Genomic DNA, 24,855 nt, shown 5'->3' with positions numbered 1-24,855 from the left:
CAAAAATCTAAATGTAAGAGCTAAAACCATAAAACCCTTAGAAGGAAACATAAGAATGATTCTTCAAGATCCTGGATTAGGCAACAGTATCTTATTTTTTTTAATATTTTATTTATTTATTTATTTATTTATTTATTTATTTATTTATTTGAGAGACAGCATGCACACACCCGTACACACGAGGTGGGGGTAGCAGCAGTGGGAGATGCAGACTCCCTGCAGCCCAACACAGAGCTCAATCCCTAGACTCCCAGGATCACAACTTGAGCTGAAGGCAGACATGCTTAACCGACTGAGCCACCCAGGCACCCTAGGCAATAGTTTCTTAGATATGACATGTAAAGCACAAACAGCCAAAGAAAAAATGGACAAACTGGATTTCATCAAAAATTTAAAACTTTTGCACATCAAGAGATACTAACAAGAAAATAAAGACAACCTACACAATGAAAGAAACTAATTGCAAGTATTCTTTCTGGACAATGGTCTAGTATCCAGAATAAACAATTCAACAATAAAAAGACAAATGACCCAACTGAAAAAATGAATCTGAAAAGCTATCTTTCCCAAGAACATATACAAATGGCTAATAAGTACATAAAAATAGTCTCAACATCAAATGCAAATCAAAGCTGTAATGAATCAAAATAAAAAAACTTCTGAACAAAATTTTAAAGTTTTAAGTTAAAAAGAAAGCTTTTACATAGCAAAGGAAACCATCAACAAAACAAAAAGACACTGCTGAACAGGAGAAGATATCTGCAAATGATGTATCCAATAAAGAGTTAATATCTAAAATATATAAAGAATTTATACAACTCAACACCAAAAAGCAAATAATCTGATTAAAAAGTAGGCAGGGGATCTGAATAGACATTTTTCCAGACATACAGATGGCCAACAGATACATGAGAAGATGCTCAATCTCATTCACTATCATCAGGGAAATACAAATCAAAACTACAATGAGGTATCAGTCAGAATGCCTAGTATCAAAAAGAAGCAACAGTGGCTCAGTGGTTGAGCATCTGCCGTTGGCTCAAGAGCATGATCCTGAGGTCTTGGGATCGAGTCCCACATCAGGCTCCCCAGAGAGAGCCTGCTTCTTCCTCTGCCTATGTCTCTGCCCTCTCTCTGTGTGTTTGTCATGAATAAATAAATAAAATCTTAAAAAAACAAAAAAACAAGGGGTGCCTAGGTGGCTCAGTCCGTAGAGCATGCAACTCTTGATCTTGTGGTCATTCATGAGTTTGAGCCCCACACTGGGTAAAAAAAGAAAGAAAGAAAAGAAAAGAAAAGAAAGAAAAAAGAAAAGAAAAGAAAAGAAAAGAAAAGAAAAGAAAAGAAAAGAAAAGAAAAGAGAAAGAAAAGAAAATACAAACAGCGACAATGTGAAGAAAACAGAACCCTATGCACTCACTGTTGGCAGAAATGTAAACTGGTATAACCACTGAGGAAAACAGTATGGAATTTCCCCAAAAAATTAAGAAATAACAAGTGTTGATGAGGATATAAAGAAAAAAGAACCCTTATGAACTGTTGCGGGTATGTACACTAGTACAGCCACTTTGGAAAAACAGTATAGAGGTTCCTCAAAACATTAAAAATAGAGGGGCTCCTGGGCAGCTTAGTTGGCTAAGTATCTGCTTTCAGCTCAGGTCATGATCTCAGGGGCTCCCTGCTCAGACAGGAGTCTGCTTCTCCCTCTCCCTCTGTCCCTCCTCTGCTTGTGTGCTCTCTCTGTGTCAAATAAATAAAATCTTTTTAAAAAATTAAAAATAGAAATACCATATGATCCAATAACTCCACTACTAGGTGGAAACAAAAGGAACAAAACACTAAAAAAAATAAAACCACAATGAGATACTACTTCACACATAGGCCGCTATAACAAAGACAAACGAGACTGGGTGTGGCAAGCATGTGGCAAGACTGGAAGCCTCCTGCATTTCTGGTGAGACTGCAGGATAGGACAGCTGCTTTGGGAAGTATTTTTGCAGTGTTTTGAAAGGTTAGGTATGGAGTTGCCATATGACCCAAAAATTCCACTCCCAGGTATACAACCAGAAGTACTGAAAACATGCTTAATCCTATAACTCAAGAGGAATGAAGGAAGAGAGGAAGGGAGGAAGGAAGGAAATAACTTGACTAAATAAATAGGCAAAGCACTTGAACAGACATTTCTCCAAAGACAACATACAAATGGTCAATACATATGTGAAAAGGTACTCAGTATCACACATCATCAGGAAAATACAAATCAAAACCACAATGAGATACTATCTCATGCCTATTAAAATGGGTATTATCAAAAAACAAACAAACAAAAGAAATAGGGGCACCTTGCTGGCTCAGCTAGTAGAACATGTGACTCTTGATCTCAGGGTCATGCCCCATGTTGGGCACAGAGATTACTTTTACAAAAGAAAGAAAATAAATAAATAAAATTTTAAAAGAAAGAAAGAATAAGCGTTGGTTAGAATGTACAGAAATCAGAACCCCTGTACACTGTTGGGAATACGAACTCATAGAGTGCTATGGAAAATAGTTATGGAGATTCCTCAAAAAATTAAAAACAGAACTTATAACCTTATAATCCAGCAATTCCTCTTCTGGGTATATACCTAAAAGAATTCAAATCAGTATCTCAAGATATGTCTAGTCCCATGTTCACTGCTGCACAATTCGCAGCCCAGATATGGAAACAACCTAAATGCCCATCAACTGATGAATGGATAGAGAAAATGTAGTATCTACCTACAATGGAATACTACTGAGCCTTAAAAAGGAAGGAAATCCTGCCATATGTGACAACATGGATGAACCTGGAGGACATTAAGTAAGACAAGCCAGTCACAGAAGGACAAATACAGCTTGATTCCACTTATATGAGGTATCTAAAATAGTCAAACTCAGAGAAACAGAGAGTAGAATGGTGGTTAGCAGGGGAGAAAGGGAAATGGGAGTTGTTTAATGTACATAAAGTTTCAGTTATGCAAGATAGTAAGTTATTGAAATCTGCTACACAAAATAGTGCCTATAGTTAACAACACTAAACTGTGCACTTGAAATTTTACTGAGAGGGTAGATTTCATGTTAAATGCTCTTACCACAGTAAAAACAAAAAGAAAGGATGTGTTCACACAAACACTTGTACGTGAATCTTCATGGTAGCATTATTCGTAATGACCACAAAGTAAAAGTAACTCATATATCCTTCAAGTGATGAAAGGATAAAATGTTACAGACACATCCACACCACACAGTATTATGCAGCCATGGAAAGAAATGAAGTACTGATGCATGCTACATCATGGATGGATCCTGAGGGCACTGCGCTGGCAGGGGGAGTGGGAGGGAGGCCAGACGCAAAGACTGCAAATTACATGACTCCATTTGTATGAAATGTCCAGAACAGGCAAACAGATCTGTGGAGAAGGAAAAGAGATCAGCAGTGGTCAAGGGCTAGGATAGGAGGGAAATGGGGAGTGACTGCTAATGAGTAGCAGGTGTCTCTAAACACTATGAAAATGTTCTGGAATTAGATGGCAATGGCATTTGCACAGTCTTGTGACTATCCTAAAAACTGCTGAATTATACACTTTTAAAGGATGAATGTTATGATATGTGAATTATAACTCAATGAAAAAGAGCTCATCCTGGCACACATTTACTAACTAGAAAAATGAGGCTGAATCAGGGAAACCAGAATAAACACTAAAGACAGGCTCCTGAGGAACAGGAGTCATACGTACACTAGGATAAGTGCTGGATATTTGGGGGAAAAGCTATTCTCCTATCATGTAGTGAAATGGTAAACTGCCATAACCACTGTCAAGAACAATTTGGCAGGGCAGCCTGGGTGGCTCAGCGGTTTAGCGTTGCCTTCAGCCCAGAGCATGATGCTGGAGACCCAGGATTGAGTCCCACATCAGACTCCCTGCATGGAGCCTGCTTCTCCCTCTGCCTGTGTCTCTGCCTCTCTGTGTGTATCTCATGAATAAATAAATAAAATCTTAAAAAAAAAAAAAAAAAAAAGAACAATTTGGCAGTAGCTAGGAAAAGGGGAAATGGGCATTATCAAACCTAGCCATTCCAGGTCCAGATAGCTTTCTAATGCTTTGAACCAGAAGCCAATCCAGGCATCCCTCTGATACTTTCTACTCTGATACTTTCTACTCTGTCCTAGTTCTTTCTTTCTTTTTAAATACTGGTTATGAGTCAATAAATTGATTTCTCTACCCTTAATGGGTCATGAACAGAGTTCAAAAAACTGTGGCCTGGAGTCATGCTTGCCGCATTTACTCAAGAAGACATTTACCAGATTGCTCACTGTGGCAAGGATTAGCAAATTTAAAAAAAGGGGCACCTGGGTGGCTCAGTGGTTGAGCATCTGCCTTTGGCTCAGAGCATGATCCCAGGGTCCTGGGATCGAGCCCTGCATCAGGTTCCCTGCAGGGAGCCTGCTTCTCCCTCTGCCTATGTCTCTGCCTCTGTGTGTCCTCTCATGAATAAATAAAATAAAATCTTTAAAAAAAAAAAAAAAAAGGAAATTTTTTTTTAAAAAAGGAAATAATCTAAATGCCCACCAGTGGGTAAAAGGGCAAAATAAGGTATTTTCATATGATAATTATCAGATAACTGTTAAAAAGAATAAACTAGAGCTACATATTTAAGAATGTAGATTTTAAATTAAAAAGTAAAAACAGGGCAGCCCCAGTGGTGCAACAGTTTAGCGCCGCCTGCAGCCCCGGGTGTGATCCTGGAGACCCAAGATGGAGTCCCATATCGGGCTCCGTGCATGGAGCCTGCTTCTCCCTCTGCTTGTGTCTCTGCCCCTCTCTCTCTCTTTGTGTCTCTCATGAACAAATAAAATCTTTAAAAAAAAAAAAAAAAGTAAAAACAAAATTACTTTTTTTTAAGATTTTATTTATTTACTTAAGAGAGTGTGTGCAGTGAGGGGAGGAAAAGGGACAAGCAGAGGCTTAACCTCAAGATCCTGATATCATGACCTGATCCTGGAAACCTGGGATCAAGTCTGTCAGGCTCCCTGTATGGAGCCTGCTTCTCCCTCTGCCTGTATCTTGGCCTCTCTCTCTATCTCTCTCTCTGTGTATCTCTCATGAATAAATAAAATCTTAAGAAAAAAAAGAAAAAAAAAAAGGTCAGCAAACCAAAATGATATCAAAAAATACTGAACTTTAAAAAGTCAATTCAAAAGATAAAATGAGGCCACTACAAATGAATAAATAAAATTAGATAACAATAAGCAAAGCTTACTTACTACTAAGATTGTAGAGATTTCTAAACTATTATGAAAAATTAATATGCCAGTTGCCCCCAAAATAAAAATCAGGTCCAAAAAATATATATATATATATCAGGTCCACCAATTCTACGCAAAGAGATCATATAGGAGTGCCTGGGTGGTTCAGTGGGTAAAGCATCTGCCTTCAGCTCAGGTCATGATCCCAGAGTCCTGGGATTGAGTCCTGCATTGGGCTCCCTGATCAGTAGGGAGTCTGCTTCTCCTTCTCCCCTGCCCCCACTCATGCTCTCTCAAATAATAAAATCTTTCAAATAAAAAAAAGGGTCGTACAGTAAAAAATATTTATTCCTAAAAAGAAGATTATGAAAGCATATACCACACATTACCGGAAATGTAGAAAGAGTAATGATACAGAACAATTGAAATGAAATTGAAATGATGGAAATGAAAATTGAAGGGCTGATAGTAATGCCACATCTAAGAGCAGCTTTATTACTAACAGCAGATCTTAACTCATTGGGTCTCTTTTTGGCATCTCTGAAATGAAAAGACTGGACTTCTACTTCCAATCAAAATGGAGTTAATTAACAAAGACTGAAACTTACTCTCCCACCTAAAACCAAAAAAGAACAAACACATGAGACAAAAGTTCATGACTCTGGTCATCAGGCCATCAAAGGATAATGATTCTTGAGGGAAAGAGAACAGATAAGATGAGCCCTTCTGTTGTCCCAGCCTACTGGCCAGGCATGGGGGGGGGAACAGTCAGAACTCAATGGATTCCCTGAGTTAAGGAGACACAGCTGAGAGTCAAGGAAACCAAGGAAGCAGGAATTCTCAGGCAGAGTGTCTGAGAGGAGAGAGGCACAAAGACAAAGAACCCCAGGGATCTGCAGAGGGTCCGCATCAAGAGTTCAGCTGAGTACTGACAAGCATGTGCACAGGAGGACACTACCTGAGGCTAAAGAAACAAGCAGTCAAAAGGTTTAAAGGAGGGGCACCTGGGTGGCTCAGTCAGTTAAGCATCTGCCTTCAGATTAGGTCATTATCCCAGGGTCCTGGGATATAGCCCCACATCGGGTTCCTTGTTTGGTGGGAAACCTGCTTCTCCCTCTCCCAAGCTTGTACTCTCTCTCTCTCAAATAAACAAATAAAATCTTTTTAAAAAAGGCTTAGAGGGAACAGCAGTGTTCAGAGGGACAAAAATGAACCTGTTCCCTCAAGCCAGACTGAAAAAAAATCCCATAATTCTAGAGTACTCAGAAGAGTCTTGCCTTAGTACTGAGGAATAAATAATTCTAGATTAAGTACTACTCTGGTGCCATTCAATAAACCTTAAAAGCCAGAACAGAAAGGATCCAATAGTTTCCAAAAGTTCTTAAATGTATCCTAGAATATGGTCAGGGATAATATGGGAAATGTGGGTAAATATTAAGAAGATATGACCCACGGATCCCTGGGTGGCGCAGCGGTTTGGCGCCTGCCTTTGGCCCAGGGCGCGATCCTGAAGACCCAGGATCGAATCCCACGTCGGGCTTCCGGTGCATGGAGCCTGCTTCTCCCTCTGCCTGTGTCTCTGTCTCTGTCTCTCTCTCTCTGTGTGTGACTATCATGAATAAATAAAAAATTAAAAAAAAAAAGAAAGAAAATATGACCCAGGAGCAGCCCAGGTGGCCCAGTGGTGTAGCACTGCCTTTGGCCCAGGGAGTGATCCTGGAGACCCGGGATCGAGTCCCAAGTCAGGCTCCCTGAATAAAGCCTCCTTCTCCCTCTGCCTATGTCTCTGCCTCTCTCTGTGTCTCTCGTGAATAAATAAAATCTTAAAAAAAAAAAAAAAAAAAAAAGGGCAGCCCCGGTGGCACAGCGGTTTGGTGCCGCCTGCAGCCCGGGGCGTGATCTTGGAGACCCAGGATCAAATCCCACGTCGGGCTCCCTGCATGGAGCCTGCTTCTCCCCCTGCCTGTGTCTCTGCCTCTCTGTCTCTCTCTCTGTGTTGCTCATGGATAAATAAATAAAATCTTGGGATCCCTGGGTGGCGCAGCGGTTTGGCGCCTGCCTCTGGCCCAGGGCGCGATCCTGGAGACCCGGGATCGAGTCCCACGTCGGGCTCCCGGTGCATGGAGCCTGCTTCTCCCTCTGCCTGTGTCTCTGCCTCTCTCTCTCTCTCTGTGTGTGACTATCATAAATAAATAAAAATTAAAAAAATAAATAAATAAATAAATAAATAAATAAATAAATAAATAAATAAAATCTAAAAAAAAAAGAAAGAAAGAAAGAAAGAAAAGAAAATATGACCCAGTGAGTAGAAAAATCAATTAAAATTAATCCAGAAGAGAGGTGTCTGGGTGGCTCAGTTGGTTAAGCGTCTTGACTCCTTTTTTAATTTTTTTTTTTTAATTTTTATTTATTCATGATAGGCACACAGTGAGAGAGAGAGAGAGGCAGAGACACAGGCAGAGGGAGAAGCAGGCTCCATGCACCGGGAGCCTGACGTGGGATTCGATCCCGGGTCTCCAGGATCGCGCCCTGGGCCAAAGGCAGGCTTTAAACCGCTGCGCCACCCAGGGATCCTGCGTCTTGACTCCTGATCTCAGCTCAGGTCTTGATCTCAAAGTTGTGAGTTCAAGTCCCATACTGGGCTCCACATTGGGTATGGGATCTACTTAGAAAAAAAAAAATTTTTTTTTAATTTAACCCAGAACCGATATAGATGTTAAAATTACCAGAAAATGACTCTAAAACAGCATTCTGTATAACTGTACTCCATATATTCAAAAAGTTAAGTAGTGACATGAAAGACATAAAGACCTAAACTGAACTTCCAGGGATAACAATCACATCTACAATGAAAAATACACTGGATTATAAAAACTGGGGAACTTGAAGGCCTAGCAATAGAAACTGCCCAAAAGGAGAGAGAAAAAGCAAGAGTCAAAAAAATGAACAGTTCATCAATGGGCTACGGGACAGCCTGATATACGTGTAATAGGAGTTCCAGAGGAGATAAGGGACAAAAAATTTGAAGAAATTATGGCCAAAAAATGTCCAAATTTGATAAAAAGTATGAACTTACAAATTCAAGAAGCTCAATAAAATCCAAACACAAGAAACATGAAGAGGACTACACTAAGGCACATGATAATCAAATTGCTCAAAAATCAAAACAAACAAAAAGGCTAACCTGTTAAAAGCAATTGGGGAAAAAAAGACACATGAAGCACACAAGAACAAAGATAACAGCAGATTTGCCATAAGAAATAATGTCAGGGGGGATCCCTGGGTGGCTCAGCGGTTTTGCGCCTGCCTTCGGCCCAGGGCATGATCCTGGAGTCCTAGGATCGAGTCCCAAATCGGGCTCCTTGCATGGAGCCTGCTTCTCCTCTGCTTCTCTCTCTCTCCCTGTGTCTCTCATGAATAAATAAAATCTTTAAAAAAGAAAGAAACAAACAAACAAACAAACAATGTCAGGAAAAAGGCAAAGGAATGTCATCTTTAAAGCACAGGAAAGAAGGAAAAAAAAAAAGGCACAGAAAGAATGGGGATCCCTGGGTGGCTCAGCAGTTTAGCGCCTGCCTTCAGCCCAGGCGTGATCCTGGAGTCCCAGGATTGAGTCCCACAATCTCCCTCTGCCTATGTCTCTGCCTCTCTCTCTCTCTCTCTGTGTCTCTCATGAATAAATGAATAAAATCTTAAAAATAAAAATAAAGCACAGAAAGAAAAAGCTGCCAGGCTAAAATTCCATACCCAGAACATTTTCCCAAAAAAGGCAAAATGAACACTTGCAGACATACAAAAACTAAAAGAAGTCAGCACTAGCAGAGCAGCACTATAAGAAATATTAAAAGAAGTCCAAAAAAAAAAAAAAAGAAGTCCTTCAGGCAAAGGAAAAAATGGAAAGAAATATGGACACCCAAAAATGAAGAGCACAGATAATGATAACCACACAGGTATATATGTGGCTTTTTTTTTTAAGACTTTATTCATTTATTTGAGAAGGAGAGAGAAAGAGATCATATGCGTCCATGAGCAGAGAGGGGGAGAGGGAAAAGCAGGCTTCCTGTTCAGGAGAGGCTTCCTCCTCAGCAGGCAGCCCGCATGACCTGAGCCAAATGACCTTAAGCAGACACTTAACCAACTGAGCTACCCAGGTGCCCCTGGCTTCTTTCCTATTATTTAAATATCTTTAAAAGAGGGGATCCCTGGGTGGCGCAGCGGTTTGGCACCTGCCTTTGGCCCAGGGCGCGATCCTGGAGACCCGGGATCGAATCCCACATCTGGCTCCCGGTGCATGGAGCCTGCTTCTCCCTCTGCCTATGTCTCTGCCTCTCTCTCTCTGTGTGTGTGACTATCATAAATAAATAAATAATAAAAAATTTAAAAAAATATATATAACTTTAAAAGATAATTGAATATTTCAACTGACTGTTCAAACAAAAAATAAATAAATACAATGTAATTAAAGTAAAATTGGGCAACCCAGGTGGCTTAGCAGTTTAGCACTGGGCCTAAATCCCTGGAGACCCGGGATTGGGTCCCACATCAGGCTCCCTGCATGGAGCTTGCTTCTCCTTCTGCCTGTGTCTCTGCCTCTCTCTCTCTCTCTCTCTCTCTCTCTCTCTCTCTCTCTCTCTCTCTCCCTCTCATGAATAAATAAAATCTTTAAAAATAATAATAATAATTAAAGTAAAATATGTAACACAGCCCACAAGCTAGCAGGGGAGAAATGCAATGTCAATTATATCTGTATAAAGCAGTTAAGAAATTAAAAGGTTGGATAAAATAGTATCCAAAGACCGTCTCATGAGAAAGTTTCTAATGTTATATTTCAATGTTACAATTTCTTCTCCTAGATTCTTTATTTTAAAAATATTTGATAATATCCATTTTACTATATATTTTTTATATGTGCATCTATGCATCAAAAAAAAAATTAGACGGCTTTCCAATATACCTTTCTCCTGGAATCTCACTAAAAGGGAAAGAGAAATAAAATATTTAAAGAATTAATGAGGGGCCCCTGGGTGACTCAAGTTGGTAAAGCATCTGCCTTCAGCTCAGGTCATGATCTCCAGGTCCTGGGATCAAGTCCTGTGCTGCTTCTCCCTTTCCCCCTGCTTGTGCTCTTTCTCTCAAATAAATAAATAAAATCTTAAAAAAAAAAAAAAGAATTAATGAGGAAATTTATAAGGAAAAAGATGTAGAAACAGCAATCAAGAATTGCACATCAGGGGATCCCTGGGTGGCTCAGTGGTTTAGCACCTGCCTTCAGCCCAGGGCATGGTCCTGGAGTCCTAGGATCGAGTCCCACATCGGGCTCCCTGCATGGAGCTTACTTCTCCCTCTGCCTGTGTCTTTGCCTCTCTCTCTCTCTGTGTATCTCATGAATAAATAAATAAAATCCTTAAAAAAAAATTGCACATCAACTCTCCAGTTCCCAAACTATCAAATAAAATAGCATTTAGGAAAAGGTTGAAACTGAATAATCTGAAGGGGGGATGTGAAACCTTCAGCCCTGGAGAGAGGTATCAACAGCTGTGAAAGCATGCTTTAGGATGGGACTAAAATAGAAGGAATGGGTTAAAAGCTGTTTAAGAAACAGCAATATCAAAAAAAAAAAAAAAAAAAAAAAGAAAAGAAAAGAAAAGAAAAGAAAAGAAAAGAAACAGCAATATCCCTAAATCCTCTCTGCCTCTTTGAGAAGACACGACTTGCCCCTGACAAAAAAAATGTAGGTGAGGCCATAGAACTGTCACTTACTAGGCACAGATGAGATGTAGTAAGAGGTCTACTGATGGCTGTGTTTGGGAGGCGGGGTGCTCATCTTCTATACTCTGAGCCCTAGTGTCCTTGATCTGCTTGGCTCTCAGAAGAGTGCCAGCCAGGTCTATGTCACTCTCACAGCAGTAAAAAAGTAAAGAACAGAAGTAACACATGAAATAGTTGAGATCATCAACTGCTGGGAAGTGACAACAAGCAGAGGGAGGAACAGGGTACTTGATAGCTAGTTTTTGTTTGTTTTTAAAAATTTTATTTGACACAGAGAGAGCAAGTGCATGTGCACATAAGCAGGGGGAGTGGTAGGCAGAGGGAGAACTGAGCACGGAGCCCAATGCAGGGCTCGATTCCAGGACCCTGGGATCATGACCAGAGCTGAAGGCCAACCAACTGAGCCACCCAGGCATCCCTACTTTTTGCTTTTAATAGCTATTTTGTTAGAAACTTTGTATTACCATTTAACCTGTATTTTATTACTTTTTTTAAGATTTTATTTATTTATTCATGAGACACAGAGAGAGAGGCAGAGACATAGGCAGAGGGAGAAGCAGGCTCCGTGTGGAGGGCCCAATGCAGGACTTGATCCCAGGACCTCGGGGTCATACTCTGAGCCAAAGGCAGGCACTTAATCACAGAGGCCCTAGGTGCACCTACTATCTGACCTTTTTTTTTTTTTTTAATTTTTTTTAACTATTTGACCTTTTTTTTTTTAAGATTTTATTTATTTATTCATAGAGAGAGAGAGAGAGGCAGAGACACAGGCAGAGGGAGAAGCAGGCTCCATGCAGAAAGCCTGACGTGGGACTTGATCCAGGGTCTCCAGGATCATGCCCTGGGCTGCAGGCGGCGCTAAACCGCTAAGCCACCGGGGCTACCCACTATTTGACCTTTAAACAGTACTCATCTATTATTTTTAAACCATGCACTTACATCATTTTGATAAAAATTATTTTCAATTGAATTATCAGAGTACACATTAAAGTTCTCATTCTACTGTTGTTTTTGTTCATTTACAAGTCTTTTCTTCCTTACCTTCTTCCCACCTGGCTTCTCCACAGTAAAAACTTCACTCCAGATCTGAATCCCTGTTGTTTCTGGGTCAGAGCCCCCTCTCCATGAAAATCCTGTTAATGGTTCTTCTGAGTCACCCAACCAATTTGAACGGCCACCTTCCTTCTATAGGACAAATACAAAATTTCCATTTAATCTTAAATTTTGAGTAATTTTACATATCAAGAATAACCCATGAGCTTATTTTGTTCTTTTGAACACAAAAGCCTCATTTTCTAATCTGAAATGGAACAATTCTAGCTTACCTGGAAATATAAGTATCGTAGCATAAAGTCCAAGAAGAAGGACTTGCCCTTTCGGAAGGCACCAGCCACTGATACCACCACCACATCAAGGTCTCGGATGTGGTCCTGCAAGAGAATGCTGGCCAAGGCTTTCTCTTCTAGCTCATAGGAATGCTGGTCTTTCTGAACCAAAACAACCTGCACTGGACCAGGTTTTCCACTCTCCATGGCATCACCTAGATTGTTGTAGAGAAAAAAAAAAATATTCAGTCCTTTTTAAATCTGTATTTTTGAATATGGGAAAAGTAAAAATCACTTATGGTGGCAAAAAAGCGCCAACCACAAGAGAGAAAATGACAAATTAGACACCATTAAAATTAAGAGTTTAAAAAAAATAATATAAAATAAAATTAAGAGTTTTTGTTTACTGAAAGACATCAAAAGAAAGTAAAAATCAAAGTCAGACTAGTAGATAATGTTCAAAATACCTCTATCCAAAAGATTAATTTCCATAATCAATATAGAAATCCGTAACAAAAGGATAAATATTCCAATCTTTGAAACAGTAATAAGCAAAAGGCACTTCATTAAAAAAAAGGATATCCAAATGGCCAATAATCCTATGAAAAGGTGCTTCCATACCATTACTTACTGAAGAAATAGAAATTAAAACCATGAGATACTACTACGTGTCCATCAGAACAAGGCTAAAATGGAAAAGACTGACAATATCAACTGTGGGAGAAGCTGTGGTACCACTGGAATTGTCACTCATTCTGACAGGAATACAACCACTTTGGAAAACTGCTTAGCAGTATCCATTAAAACTAAACAGGCCTATGATCTAACAATTCTACTCTTAGGTATATAACCAAGAAAAACAAATGCTTATGTCCACCAAAAGACATAAATACAAGAATGTTCACATCAGGAATGTCTGAATGGCTCCAGTCGGTTGAGCGTCTGCCTTTGGCTCAGGTTATGATCCCAGAGTCCTGGGATCAAGCCCCGCAAAGGGCTCCCTGCTCAGTAAGAAGTCTGCTTCTCCCTCTCCCTCTGCCCCTCCTCCTTGCTCATGCTCATTCTGTCTCTCAAATAAATTAATAAAATCTTAAATTTAAAAAAAAGGTTCACATCAACTTTATTCAAAATAGTCCAAAACTAGAAACAATCCAGATGTCCATCAGCAGTAGAAAAGGTGCCTGCCACTGCTAAGCTTTTTACGTTTTATTTAATCCTCCGAACAACCCTATGCAGTAAAAACTACTGCCTTATTTTTAAAAATAAGGAAACCAGGATTTACAAACGTTAAACATCTTGTCCAACAAGTTCTGGAGAAAAGCTTGAAAAGATCTTTCGGTGGCTAGGACTTGTAGATCACTCTTAATAACCTACTCAACATTTTAGGGGCAATTAATTCTTTAGCTCAAAATTAAGCACTAATTAGTAGTCTCCCTACCAGAGTTGAAAGCAACAAAGATATTAATTCTTTGAAATTCGGAGCCACTTAGGAGCTATGGATTCAATGAAAGTTTACGAAAGACTACCAGAATGGCGTAGGGGATGAAGCAAAGCACCATTTCCCTATTTTCTCAGTATGTACCACTAGTATTAAAGATGTTTTCATGTAGTTAGAAGGACATTTGTTTTAATAATTATGTGTTTTCATGTATATAAGGAAAAAAAGCATGTCTTACTGGATTATTGCTTAGAAGGATGCTAAATTGAAAAGGCGAATCAATTCAAAGTTAATTGAAAGATAAATATGAAGTAAAGCATAGTACAAGTAAGCAGATATGGCCAAAATCACAAATACAGTCCCCAAATTACATTTGTCTGGGAAAACAGTCAAGGCTGCATGATCACAGCAGGCAAAGTCAACAAAACAGCTTGACTGCCAGACTCTATGCCCATTTAGCTATGGGAATTGCCACTCGCTTTTTTATACTTACAATATCAGATAACAACAAAAGGTTCTTGCCAATTTTTAATTTTTTGTCAGGCTAGTGAAAGCAAGCTATAAATATACACCATCACGACATCACTGTAATAAATGTGTATTATTATTTTTCTTTCCCATTACTGCCTGGGTAAAAAGTTAACATTGCTGTGAATAATCTCTTACCATCCTTTCTTTGCCACAATAGCAGGTGAACCAGGACCTAAAGACCTTCAATCTTTCATATAAAAGAACTAACGAGAATAACTGATTCAGATCTTAGGGATAAGCCACAGTGTCAAGTACCGTGCAATACTCAAGGCAGGTCCAAAGTCTGTGAGATGGCTGGTTGCTCTCCCCAATATTCATTTTCTTTTTTCTTTTTAAAGATGTTATTCATTTACTCATGAGAGATAGAGGCAGAGACATAGGCAGAGAAAAGCAGGCTCCATGCAAGGAGCCCGATGAGGAACTCTCTCCCAGGACCCCAGGATCACACCCTGAGCCAAAAACAGACTCTCAACCACTGAGCCACCCAGGCGTCCCCTCAATATTCATCTTCCCCTGCTGCTATGGAAACAGATTTTTAGCTGGATATAAAACTGCCCAGAAGAAACCTATTTTCAACCCAACCTTATAGCAGGGGTATTACCATGTGACTAAGTTCTGACTGGAAATCATATAGCCAACTTCTAGGTCATACATTTTCCCGTTTCCTGCTAGCTGGATGTATTCCTAGGAGGGAGTCATCCTGCACCAGGCACCCAAGGGCAACGCCCCAGAAATACTGGAGCAACAGGAGAGGTAGGGCCTAGGACTTCATGTAGCAGCATTGCCCTGCTGGCTCATTTTTATGTGGAAAAAAAAAAAATCTACCTTGTGTAGATAACTAAATTGAAGGCTCTGTCAGGTACGGCCAAACCCCGTAACCAGTACAACAGTCCCCCCAGGACTCCACAGTTAAGTTCATGATACTGGCTCTTTCAATTCCATCTGTTAAACCATCCAAGTTAACAGACCAATGTGAATGTATGACACATGGCAGGCACACAGTAAACAGCTGGAGAAAGAATGAATCATATGTACTGTAATATAGTTGAAGGCTACTCCCCTGAAGATGCAGGTGGTTTTGTCAGAGCAACAGGCACAGAAGATAAGGTGACTGGGCTACTGACAAGATGAAATGATTTGATGACAACAAAGTATGCAGTTGGGCACAATGAATCGTACTACAAGAGAAGATGAAGACCATGAGGTCAGTGAGGGGAAAAAGGTGATAAGGCCTTCACTCATATCTTCCTTTCTTTCTGCCTACAGCACAGTGAAAAGAAGAGAGGACCAGGCTATGTTTACTTGGGGGAGCTGGGGTGATTTTGCATTTCTTTTCACAACAATTTATTGGGCACACTGGATTTAAAAAGCTCTTGTTCCTTTGGTTTCAGTCTACTTAAAGAAAAAAAATCACTCTGAACTGTACACATCACCAATATAATTCAATTAAACAAATGGAGTTGAGGCGCCTGGGTGGCTCAGTCGATTGGGCATCTGCCTTCGGCTGGGATCTAGCCCCATGTCAGGCTCCCTGCTCAGAGCCTGCTTCTCCCTCTCCCTCTGCTTGCCACTCTGCCTACTGTGGGTGCGCTCTCTCTCTCTCTCTCACTCTGTCAAATAAATACAAATTTAAAAATAAACAAATAGAGTTGATCACTGTTTACCATATCATCTTTCTCTCTCGTTACCTAAGACAAGACAGTATATTTTTCTAAAAGATTTATTTATTTTGAGGGACGCCTGGGTGGCTCAGCAGTTGGGCACATCTGCCTTGGGCTTAAGGAGTGATCCTGGAGAACCAGGATCGAGTCACACATCAGGCGCCCTGCATGGAGACTGCTTACATCTCTGCCTCTCTCGTTCTCTCTCATGAATAAATAAATAAAATCTTTTTAAAAAATTATTTATTTTGAGAGAGAGAGAAAGACTGTGTGTGAGAGAGCAGTGGAGAGAATCTCCAGCAGATTCCCCACTGAGCAGAGCCCCAATGACACAGGGCTCAACCTCACAACCCTGAGATCAACACCAGAGCTGAATCCAAGAGTCAGACACTCAACCAATTGAGCTAGCCAGGCACCTCCAAGACGGTATCCTTGATCTTCCAAGTAAAAACTTTATTTCTACTCACTCCTTTCCAGAGGTCATATTTCTATGCCCTTTCTCTTCAAAAAAAAAAAAAAAAAAAAAAAAATTTAAAAGGTCACCTGGCTGGCTCAGGCTGAAAAGCATGCAACTCTTGACTGTGAGGTCGTGGATTCAAGCCACACATGGGGTGTAGAGATAAATAAAACTTTAAAAAAATAAATGTCCTTTGCTGAATCTCCAGCTCCCTAATCCCTTAAGATTCCTTAATCAAAACCTCAGGACCTTCTCCCTTAGGCCTTACCACTTCCCAATCTTTCTCGACTGTTAGGCAACATCCCCAACTGTTGCTTTAACAATGAGACCTCATCCATTAGGGCTGAGGTCCTTCAGGATACACCACGTCAGCAACTACATAAAGGGCTAGCAAAAACACTTTATGGATTGAGGGCTCAAAGCTAAATCTCTATCCTCTAAGTCAAAGCCTTTCACCATTCTCCCCACAGCCTTGGTTCCTTACTCCTTCCTTATCCCCCCCTCATCCTCCCAGGAAAATTCACTTTCATTGGCCTTTCTACTGAAAAAACTTAGGATTCAGGTCCTGTCCTGCCTTGATTCCAAAATTTCAAATGTACAATCTATTCAGCCACTTGTTCCCACAGCCTGAAATTGCACGTTCCCCCTGACTCGGAGGCAAACACTAATCCTTTGACACTCACCTTCCCCTCCCTCTGGACCTATTTTCCCAGTTATACACGGTATACTGAAAAGAAAACAGGCTCCAGAGGTGCCTGGGTGGCTCAGTGGGTTAAGCGTCTGCCTTCAGCTTGTCAGGTCATGATCCCAGAGTCCTGAGATGGAGCCCCATATCAGGCTCCCTGAACAGCAGAGGGCCTGCTTCTCCCTCTCCCTCTGCTTTCCGCTCTGCCTACTTACACGCTCTCTTTCTCTGTCAAATAAATAAATAAAATCCTAAAAAAAAAAAAGAAAGAAAGAAAGAAAAGAAGAAGAGAAAAAAGAAAAGAAAAGAAAAGAAAAGAAAAGAAAAGAAAAGAAAAGAAAAGAAAAGAAAAGAAAAGGCTCTGGAATCATTTCTCCCCTCTAGAATGTAAGCTCCATGAGGGCAGGATATTTGTGTCTTCTGTTCAATGCTATATCCTCCAATATCCCAGAACAGTGCCCATAAGTAGCAGATATCCAATAAATACTTGTGGAACAGCTGAATAACTCCACTACTTAGTCTCGATTTGACTATGGACAAATTTCTAACCGCTTGCAACTTCATTTCTTTAGAAATGGAATACTCATCTCAAAGATTAACACATATTAAGAACTCAATAAAGTGGTCCTACTTTCCTGTTTCTACTAAAACCTCATACATATTATTCCACCCATTATAATATTATCATTTGTAATCAAGATTTATCACCCAACTGGGAGCGTCTGAGGAATAGAGAAACTGTCACATTCAGCTCCAGTATCTAAAAGGAAGGATAACAGTTTCCTAGTACTGTGAACACTAAACTCAGGAATTCTTGTCAAGCACCTCCAGAAAAACCAGTTTCTGCCCTTCCCCCAGTGGTCTCCTTTCTCAGCCAAAGAAGACACACTCCTGGAAGGTGTGTCTTCATCCACTTACCTACCCATTCCCTTCTCATCACCTTGTAACCTGATTTTCCTCTCAGTCTCCCTGTTGAAATTATTCAGTAGCTTATCATGACCTCTCTTGCCAAATCCAATGGCTCTTTCTTGTCATTCAGCCCTCTCTGTATGACAAAACACAACTGCCACCTGCTGCTGGAACTCCTGCAGACATTTGGTCTCTGGGACCATGCCCATTCCTAGCTCACTCCCAATCTTTTCATGATTTCCTTTCCCCGCTTCTTTTCCTCTTCAGCTTCCTGTGACTTCCACCGCCCTCTGCTCCAGTCTTGGCAGTTCTCCTTCACTCCTTCAATGACCTCTTTATTCTTATAATTTTTTTTAAATTTTATCTATTTATGATAGTCACAGAGAGAGAGAGAAAGGCAGAGACACAGGCAGAGGGAGAAGCAGGCTCCATGCAGGGAGCCCGACGTGGGATTCGATCCCGGGTCTCCAAGATCACGCCCTGGGCCAAAGGCAGGCGCCAAACTGCTGCGCCACCCAGGTATCCCTATTCTTATAATTTCACTATACCTTCTCTTTTGGTGATGCAACTTCATTAATTCCTAACCTGCATTCAGGTCCAAAGATAGAACTGCCTCAGGGAGAGAATCACCTGGATATTCTCCCATCACTTTACTCTCCTGAGTAATATGTAGAAATATATGAGCAGAAGAGTCAAGAGACAAGTTCCTATTCCAGTTCTACCACTAGCAGCCTGTGTGATTCTGGGCATGTCTTGTCTTTGGTCTCAAGAGTGAAATGAGTCAAGATTTAACTTCTAGAAAACCTACTGGTACAAACACTTTATATGTCTACTTGTGGTATCATGAAAATGAATCCTCTCAATTACTCAGCTTTCTCAAATCTCCACCTCTCAGCCTCCACATCTTCCCTAGGTTCTTATATGCTATATAGCTCCAAATCCAATCAATCCCCCCCCCCTTTTCTACTGATTGATTTGAGAGTGAGCACAGGGCTGAGGGTGCAGAAAAGAGAGGGAGAAATCTTTTTTTTTTTTTTAAGATTTTTATTTATTCATTCAGAGAGACAGAGAGAGAGAGGGAGAGGGAGGCAGAGACACAGGCAGAGGGAGAAGCAGGCTCCACACAGGGAGCCCGACGTGGGATTCGATTCCGTGTCTCCAGGATCACACCCCGGGCTGCAGGCGGCACTAAACCGCTGTGCCACCAGGGCTGCCCCGAGAGAGCGAGAGAGAGAGAGAGAGAGAGAGAGAGAGAGAGTCTTAAACAGATTTTGTACTGAGCTTGGAGCCCAACTCTGGCCTCAATCCCATGACCCCGAGACCATGACCTGAGTTGAAACCAACAGTTGCGGGCACCGCCTTCAGCCCAGGGCATGATCCTAGAGACCTGGGATCTAGTCCCACATCCGGCTCCCTGCATGGAGCCTGCTTCTCCCTCTGCCTGTGTCTCTGCCTCTCTCTCGGTCTCTCTCTGTGTTGCTCATGAATAAATAAATAAAATCTTTAAAAAAAAATAAAAATAAATAAATTGTACAAGAACAGATGAAAATTTATAATGATAAAAACATTAAAGCAACTTGCTCAGTAAGAACTCACACACACACACACACAAAAGAACTCACACAAAAGCTTTTGAGGTTTGGGGTTTTGTTTTGAGGGTTTCTGGGGGGAAGCAGGAGGGAGTTTCCCCTAATTGCAGTGAAATTACCCCCACTTCTCAGGAATCTTAAACTCTGGAGATCTAACCCCCCAAAGAAAAACCTTTGACAACTTTGCATGCCTTCTCTCTTTAGTGAAGCAATTATTTCCCCAGATCTAAATATCCACTCTGAGACAACAGTAAGGCTCACTTACATAAAGTTAATGCTTATTTGTAATAATGAGGTTAATGCTGTATTATGTTCTTTTATGAGTAACAGATGAGACAGTTTGTACACAAAGATATGGCCTGACCATAGTCACATGTGTCACCCATATACATGTAAGTGAACTTAAAACCTATGTTTTTTAAAAATGGGGAGCAGAGGGGATCACTGGGTGGCTCAGCGGTTTGGCACCTCCCTTCCGACCAGGCCGTGGTCCTGGAGTCCTGGGATGGAGCCTGCTTCTCCCTCTGCCTATGTCTCTGCCTCTCTCTGTCTCTCATGAATAAATAAAAATAAAATCTTAAAAAAAAGGGGGGGGGAGTAGAAAAATACCATATCATGCTGTTAATTCTGACAAATACTGGGCGCCTAGGTGGCTCAGTGGTTGAGTGTCTGCCTTTGGCCCAGGGAGTGATCCTGGAGACCCGGGATTGAGTCCCACGTCAGGCTCCCTGCATAAAGCCTCTTTCTCCCTCTGCCTGTCTCTGCCTCTCTGTGTCTCTCATAAATAAATGAATGAAATCTTAAAAAATAAAATTCTAACAATGCTGTAAATAGTGCACAGTAATCCTGAATCAGCCATCATTTCAGGTATGTAGGAAATGCTGAAAATATTTGGATAATTAAAAAGCCTTTCAACAGTTTATGTGGAGGCGACGACCTTTTCTCTAATTACCTTTTAAAGTACTGATTTACCCTTTACTTTTGGTAAAAACACAACTTAATCCAGACTAACCAATAGGTTTAAGTATACCTATTCAAATAATTTCTGTAATAATTGCATTCAACAGACTGGCTCTGCACTAAAATGACACAGACAATCCAAGTAGAAATAAGGTGAAAGACTAACAGGTGAAACTATCACAGGGAAGTCTTTGTAGTGATCTGACCAAATTACAATATTAGCTCTTCTAGAATGACCTAACACTGAATTTTTAAGAGATTTTTTTTAAAAGTAGCTGCAAGAGTGTCTTGGATGACACAATCGGTTGACCATCTATCTGACTCTTGGTTTCAGCTCAGGTTGTGACCTGGAGGTTGTAAGATGGAAGCCCCACAATGGGCTCCACACTCAATACATGGTCTGCTTTGGATTCTCTCTCCCTTTCTGCCCCTCCCACTTGTGCGCTCACCCCCCTCTCCCCTCTCTCTAATAAATAAATAAATCTTAAAAAAGAAAAAAAAAGTAGCTGCATAGACTAAATAAAAGTAGGTGAGACTACTGATCCATAATTGGCCTTTCAGTTCTATGGAAAATATAAATTCGGGCAGCCCAGGTGGCTCAGCGGTTTAGCGCCGCCTTCAGCCCAGGGCCTGATCCTGGAGACTAGGGATCAAGTCCCACATCAGGCTCCCTGCATGGAGCCTGCTTCTCCCTCTGCCTGTGTCTCTGTCTCTCTGTGTGTGTTTCTCATAAATAAAGAAAAAAGAAAAAAAAAATTCTAAGAAATAAATTCTATCAGAAAATAAGGGATCCCTGGGTGGCGCAGCGGTTTGGTGCCTGCCTTTGGCCCAGGGTGCGAACCTGGAGACCTGGGATCGAATCCCACGTCGGGCTCCTGGTGCATGGAGGCTGCTTCTCCTTCTGCCTATGTCTCTGCCTCTCTCTAGCTCTCTGTGTGACTATCATAAATAAATAAATAAAAATTAAAAAAAAAAACATTATAGGGGGAAAAAGTTTAAATTCCCCTCAAATATTTGAAAAGCCCACCTGAACAGTGATAAATTCAATGAAACTAGTTACCTGGAAGCAGGTACAACTGCTACTTCAGAAAATTCATACAGAATTTAGTTGATCAATTCAACAGTATAGACCAGGGTTTCCCAACCTTGGTACTACCAGTATTTTATACTGGATAGCTCAGTTGTGGGGAACTATCCTATTCATTGTAGGATATTTAGCAGCAACTCTGGCCTCTACCCGCTAGATACCAGTAGTGCTACCTCCTGCTTATAAGACCCCAAAATGTCTCCAGATATTGCTAAATGTCCCAACACAGCAAAATCACCCTGGGTTAAGAATCACTGTGGTGGGATGCCTGAGTGGTTCAGTGGTTGAGAATCTGCCTTTAGCTCAGGGCGCCGTCCTAGAGTCCCGGGATCAAAAAAAAAAAAAAAAAAAGAACCACTATGGTAGAGCCAGCCTTGGTGTTCATCTTTACTATTCAGAGAGCTCCACAAAGCAAATCAAATTAACTACAGTTTCAGAAACATTTCACCAAGTAGAGTGTATGACTCAGGGTAAAGTTATGACCTGAGTTTTCCACTCTCCTTTTGAAACCCATTTACTAAAGGACAAGAGCAACACACCCAAAAACAGAAGCATACCATTTCAGGCCTTGTTCTCACTGGCAGTCTTTAAAGTTCCTAATTCAGGCAAGGCCAGAGAAAACACATCATCATATATGAGGGTAAGCTCTCAGCCAACTCAAACTGCTGGAAGTGGTTCCATTTGGCTCAAGGTGGGAGAGTGCTTTTATATACTCTGTCTTAAGGCAGTAAGTATGCTAGTAGATACACGTACATTTCTTTGGCTGTTTCAATAAAAATACTTATAACCAACAAAAGAGAATATTGAGGGAAATATACATTCTAATCAATTAAAGAGTTTAAGAGAAAACCTTTTCTCAATTCATCTGGCATAACATCTTCCTACTTTAGCACAGAATGCTGAACAAAACCACATTTCGTCAATTTTGTAGTGCTTTATGGATTTATAAGGTCAATTATGACTAAACAGTACCTAAGATTCAGAAATGCAAAGACCAGGCTGAATCTAAAAATGATGCCAGGCTATGCTATAGAAAAAAAAAAACAAACAAACTTTTTTTTAATAGAGTGAGTTCAATATTCATCTTATTTGACTCTTCCCTAAAAATAAAAAAATTGCCAAAATCAATTTGGTTACCCGAAAGTTTTGTGTTCCAGATGAATAAGGTTTTAATTTGCAATATTTGACTTGGATTCCTTATCATTTCAAGACATTAAAAGTTAATCTACCTTGTTTTTTCACTGACTATACCAGTATAGTCTATTTCCTAACCGGTAATATATTTTAGCTGTAAAATATATCAATAAGTTCTATCTAAATACATGCTAATAAAAAACATTTTTTACAAATTTGCAAAAAGCATCAACTTCTAGTAACAAACACTGATATTATAAATTATACTTCCTATAAAGTAACAAACCAATTCAAATGTAAGCAACCACCTATAGGAGAATTTTACATTACTATACAAATTAGAATTACTCAGGGTTCTTTTTTTAACTGTTGCTTGGCCACTGAAGGAAGTAAATCAGAATCTGTGGGTTCCATGCATCGTCAGGTTTTAAATATCACAGGTTATTTTAATCATGCAGCAGACCTGAGATTCACAGACCTACAGCAACTAAAGGTTTTTTTTTCTTTTAGATAAAAGCTTTATCCTCACTTTCCCCCTTGATGTTTTTTAGAGAATATACTCCTAAAACCTCAAAGAGAACTTGGAAAAATGTTTTAAAATTCAAATTAGCTTTAAAATGCAGCTATGTTATTTGAAGAATTTCTCAGCTCACAAGCCAATAGAAACTTTAACAGGCATGCCTAGTCATTATAGGTAAATTCTTACACCATTCTCAAACAAGTTCACACAACCTAGGGTTCCCTATTTCATAGGAATCTTAATATGTAACCAAACTGTTAAACGACCTACCACTGGGGCTTAGGGGAGGAAGACAACTTTCTGTTAATTTCTTGCTTCTTACAATCCTCTATTAACTCATTTTAAAGAATTAGTGTGCACCTACCCTTTATTCTAAGGTTCAGAAGGCATAGAAATGAAAAACACACGTGCTCCACCACAGAATACCAATTTCAAAAAGCCTATTCTAAACAAGTCCTATGGAGTGGAAACTACAAAAAAATATGCTAGTATACGTATTTATCCTCTGTTGTCATTTTTCTGAATTTCACGATCACTCCAATACAGTAAGGGGTAGTTAATAAAACAATGTGCTGTTAATAGTAGTGTTCATTCTTCACTACATAGAAGTCCTTTTCATCTAAGCCTTTCCTTTACAGGTGGCAAAGCAGAAACAGGGACTTGTAAACTATAAGCTAGTCTCTTTTTTTTTTTTTTAAGATTTATTTTTATCTATTTATGAGAGACCGAGAGAGAGAGGCAGAGACACAGGCAAAGGGAGAAGCAGGCTCCATGCCGGGAGCCCAAGCGGGACTCGATCCCGGGACTCCAGGATCGTGCCCTGGGCCAAAGGCAGGCGTGAAACCGCTGAGCCACCCAGGGATCCCCTACAAGCTAGTTTCTATGCAAAGTGGGGGGGGGGGGAAGCCCTAATTGGAATTTCGGTTCACTGCAATGATGAACACTTGACATGGATCAAAACCACGTAGCTTTTCAGAAACTTCTCCAAAAGAAGACAAAACATGAGATCGCGGTTTTCTTCTCCCTTTCACAAAACAGTCCACCCAACTTCGTATACAAATTTTTTGAGGGCTGGGATTTAATGCTTTCTTTTTCTGCCTTTAAATTTCGCAAGTGGAACTTTTGGCGATGTCAACAGCATACACATTAAGCAAGAATAAAGCCAGGTAAAAATGACATGAAGTATCCTTCCATTTTTAATGACTCTCTTAGTTTTGAATTATTTTGCTATCTTTTCATGTCCTCGGGAAAGCAACGGAACAACGTACGGTGCCAAACGTACTAAAAGAACTTCTTAAAAAGCAATTTAGGCCACAGTCTGTTAATTCGCTTATGGAAATTAGCGTGGGTTTAAAAATCAACTTTCCTAATTGTCGTCAGCGCCTCGAGGTCGTTAGGATAAAAATAAAGCTTCCAACACCAAGACGCTCCAGCACTTTGTAAAAGACTGGACCTAAAAGCATCCACCTTCCCGGCCCGCGAGCCTGCGAAGGGCCAGGCAGGGAGGGGGCCGCAGCCCCGGAG

At 40.4% G+C, this 24,855-nt stretch overlaps 1 protein-coding gene across 1 annotated transcript in view; it reads right to left on the bottom strand.

Annotated features, from left to right (window-relative positions):
* The window catches only part of ATL3 (atlastin GTPase 3), a 58,761-nt gene that overhangs the window by 33,351 nt on the left and 555 nt on the right, over nt 1-24,855 (bottom strand). The window contains exons 2-3 of the mRNA XM_055312533.1: nt 12,361-12,575; nt 12,077-12,220 (exon numbers count right to left, since the gene is read on the bottom strand). Coding sequence (XP_055168508.1) covers nt 12,077-12,220; nt 12,361-12,575 — 359 coding nt within the window. The remainder of the gene's footprint in view (nt 1-12,076; nt 12,221-12,360; nt 12,576-24,855) is intronic.

This window comes from Nyctereutes procyonoides, unplaced genomic scaffold, assembly GCF_905146905.1.
Source record: "Nyctereutes procyonoides isolate TBG_1078 unplaced genomic scaffold, NYPRO_anot_genome, whole genome shotgun sequence".
NCBI lineage: Eukaryota > Metazoa > Chordata > Mammalia > Carnivora > Canidae > Nyctereutes > Nyctereutes procyonoides.
Note: the sequence above shows the minus strand (reverse complement) of the source record. Positions and strands in the feature narration are given on the sequence as shown.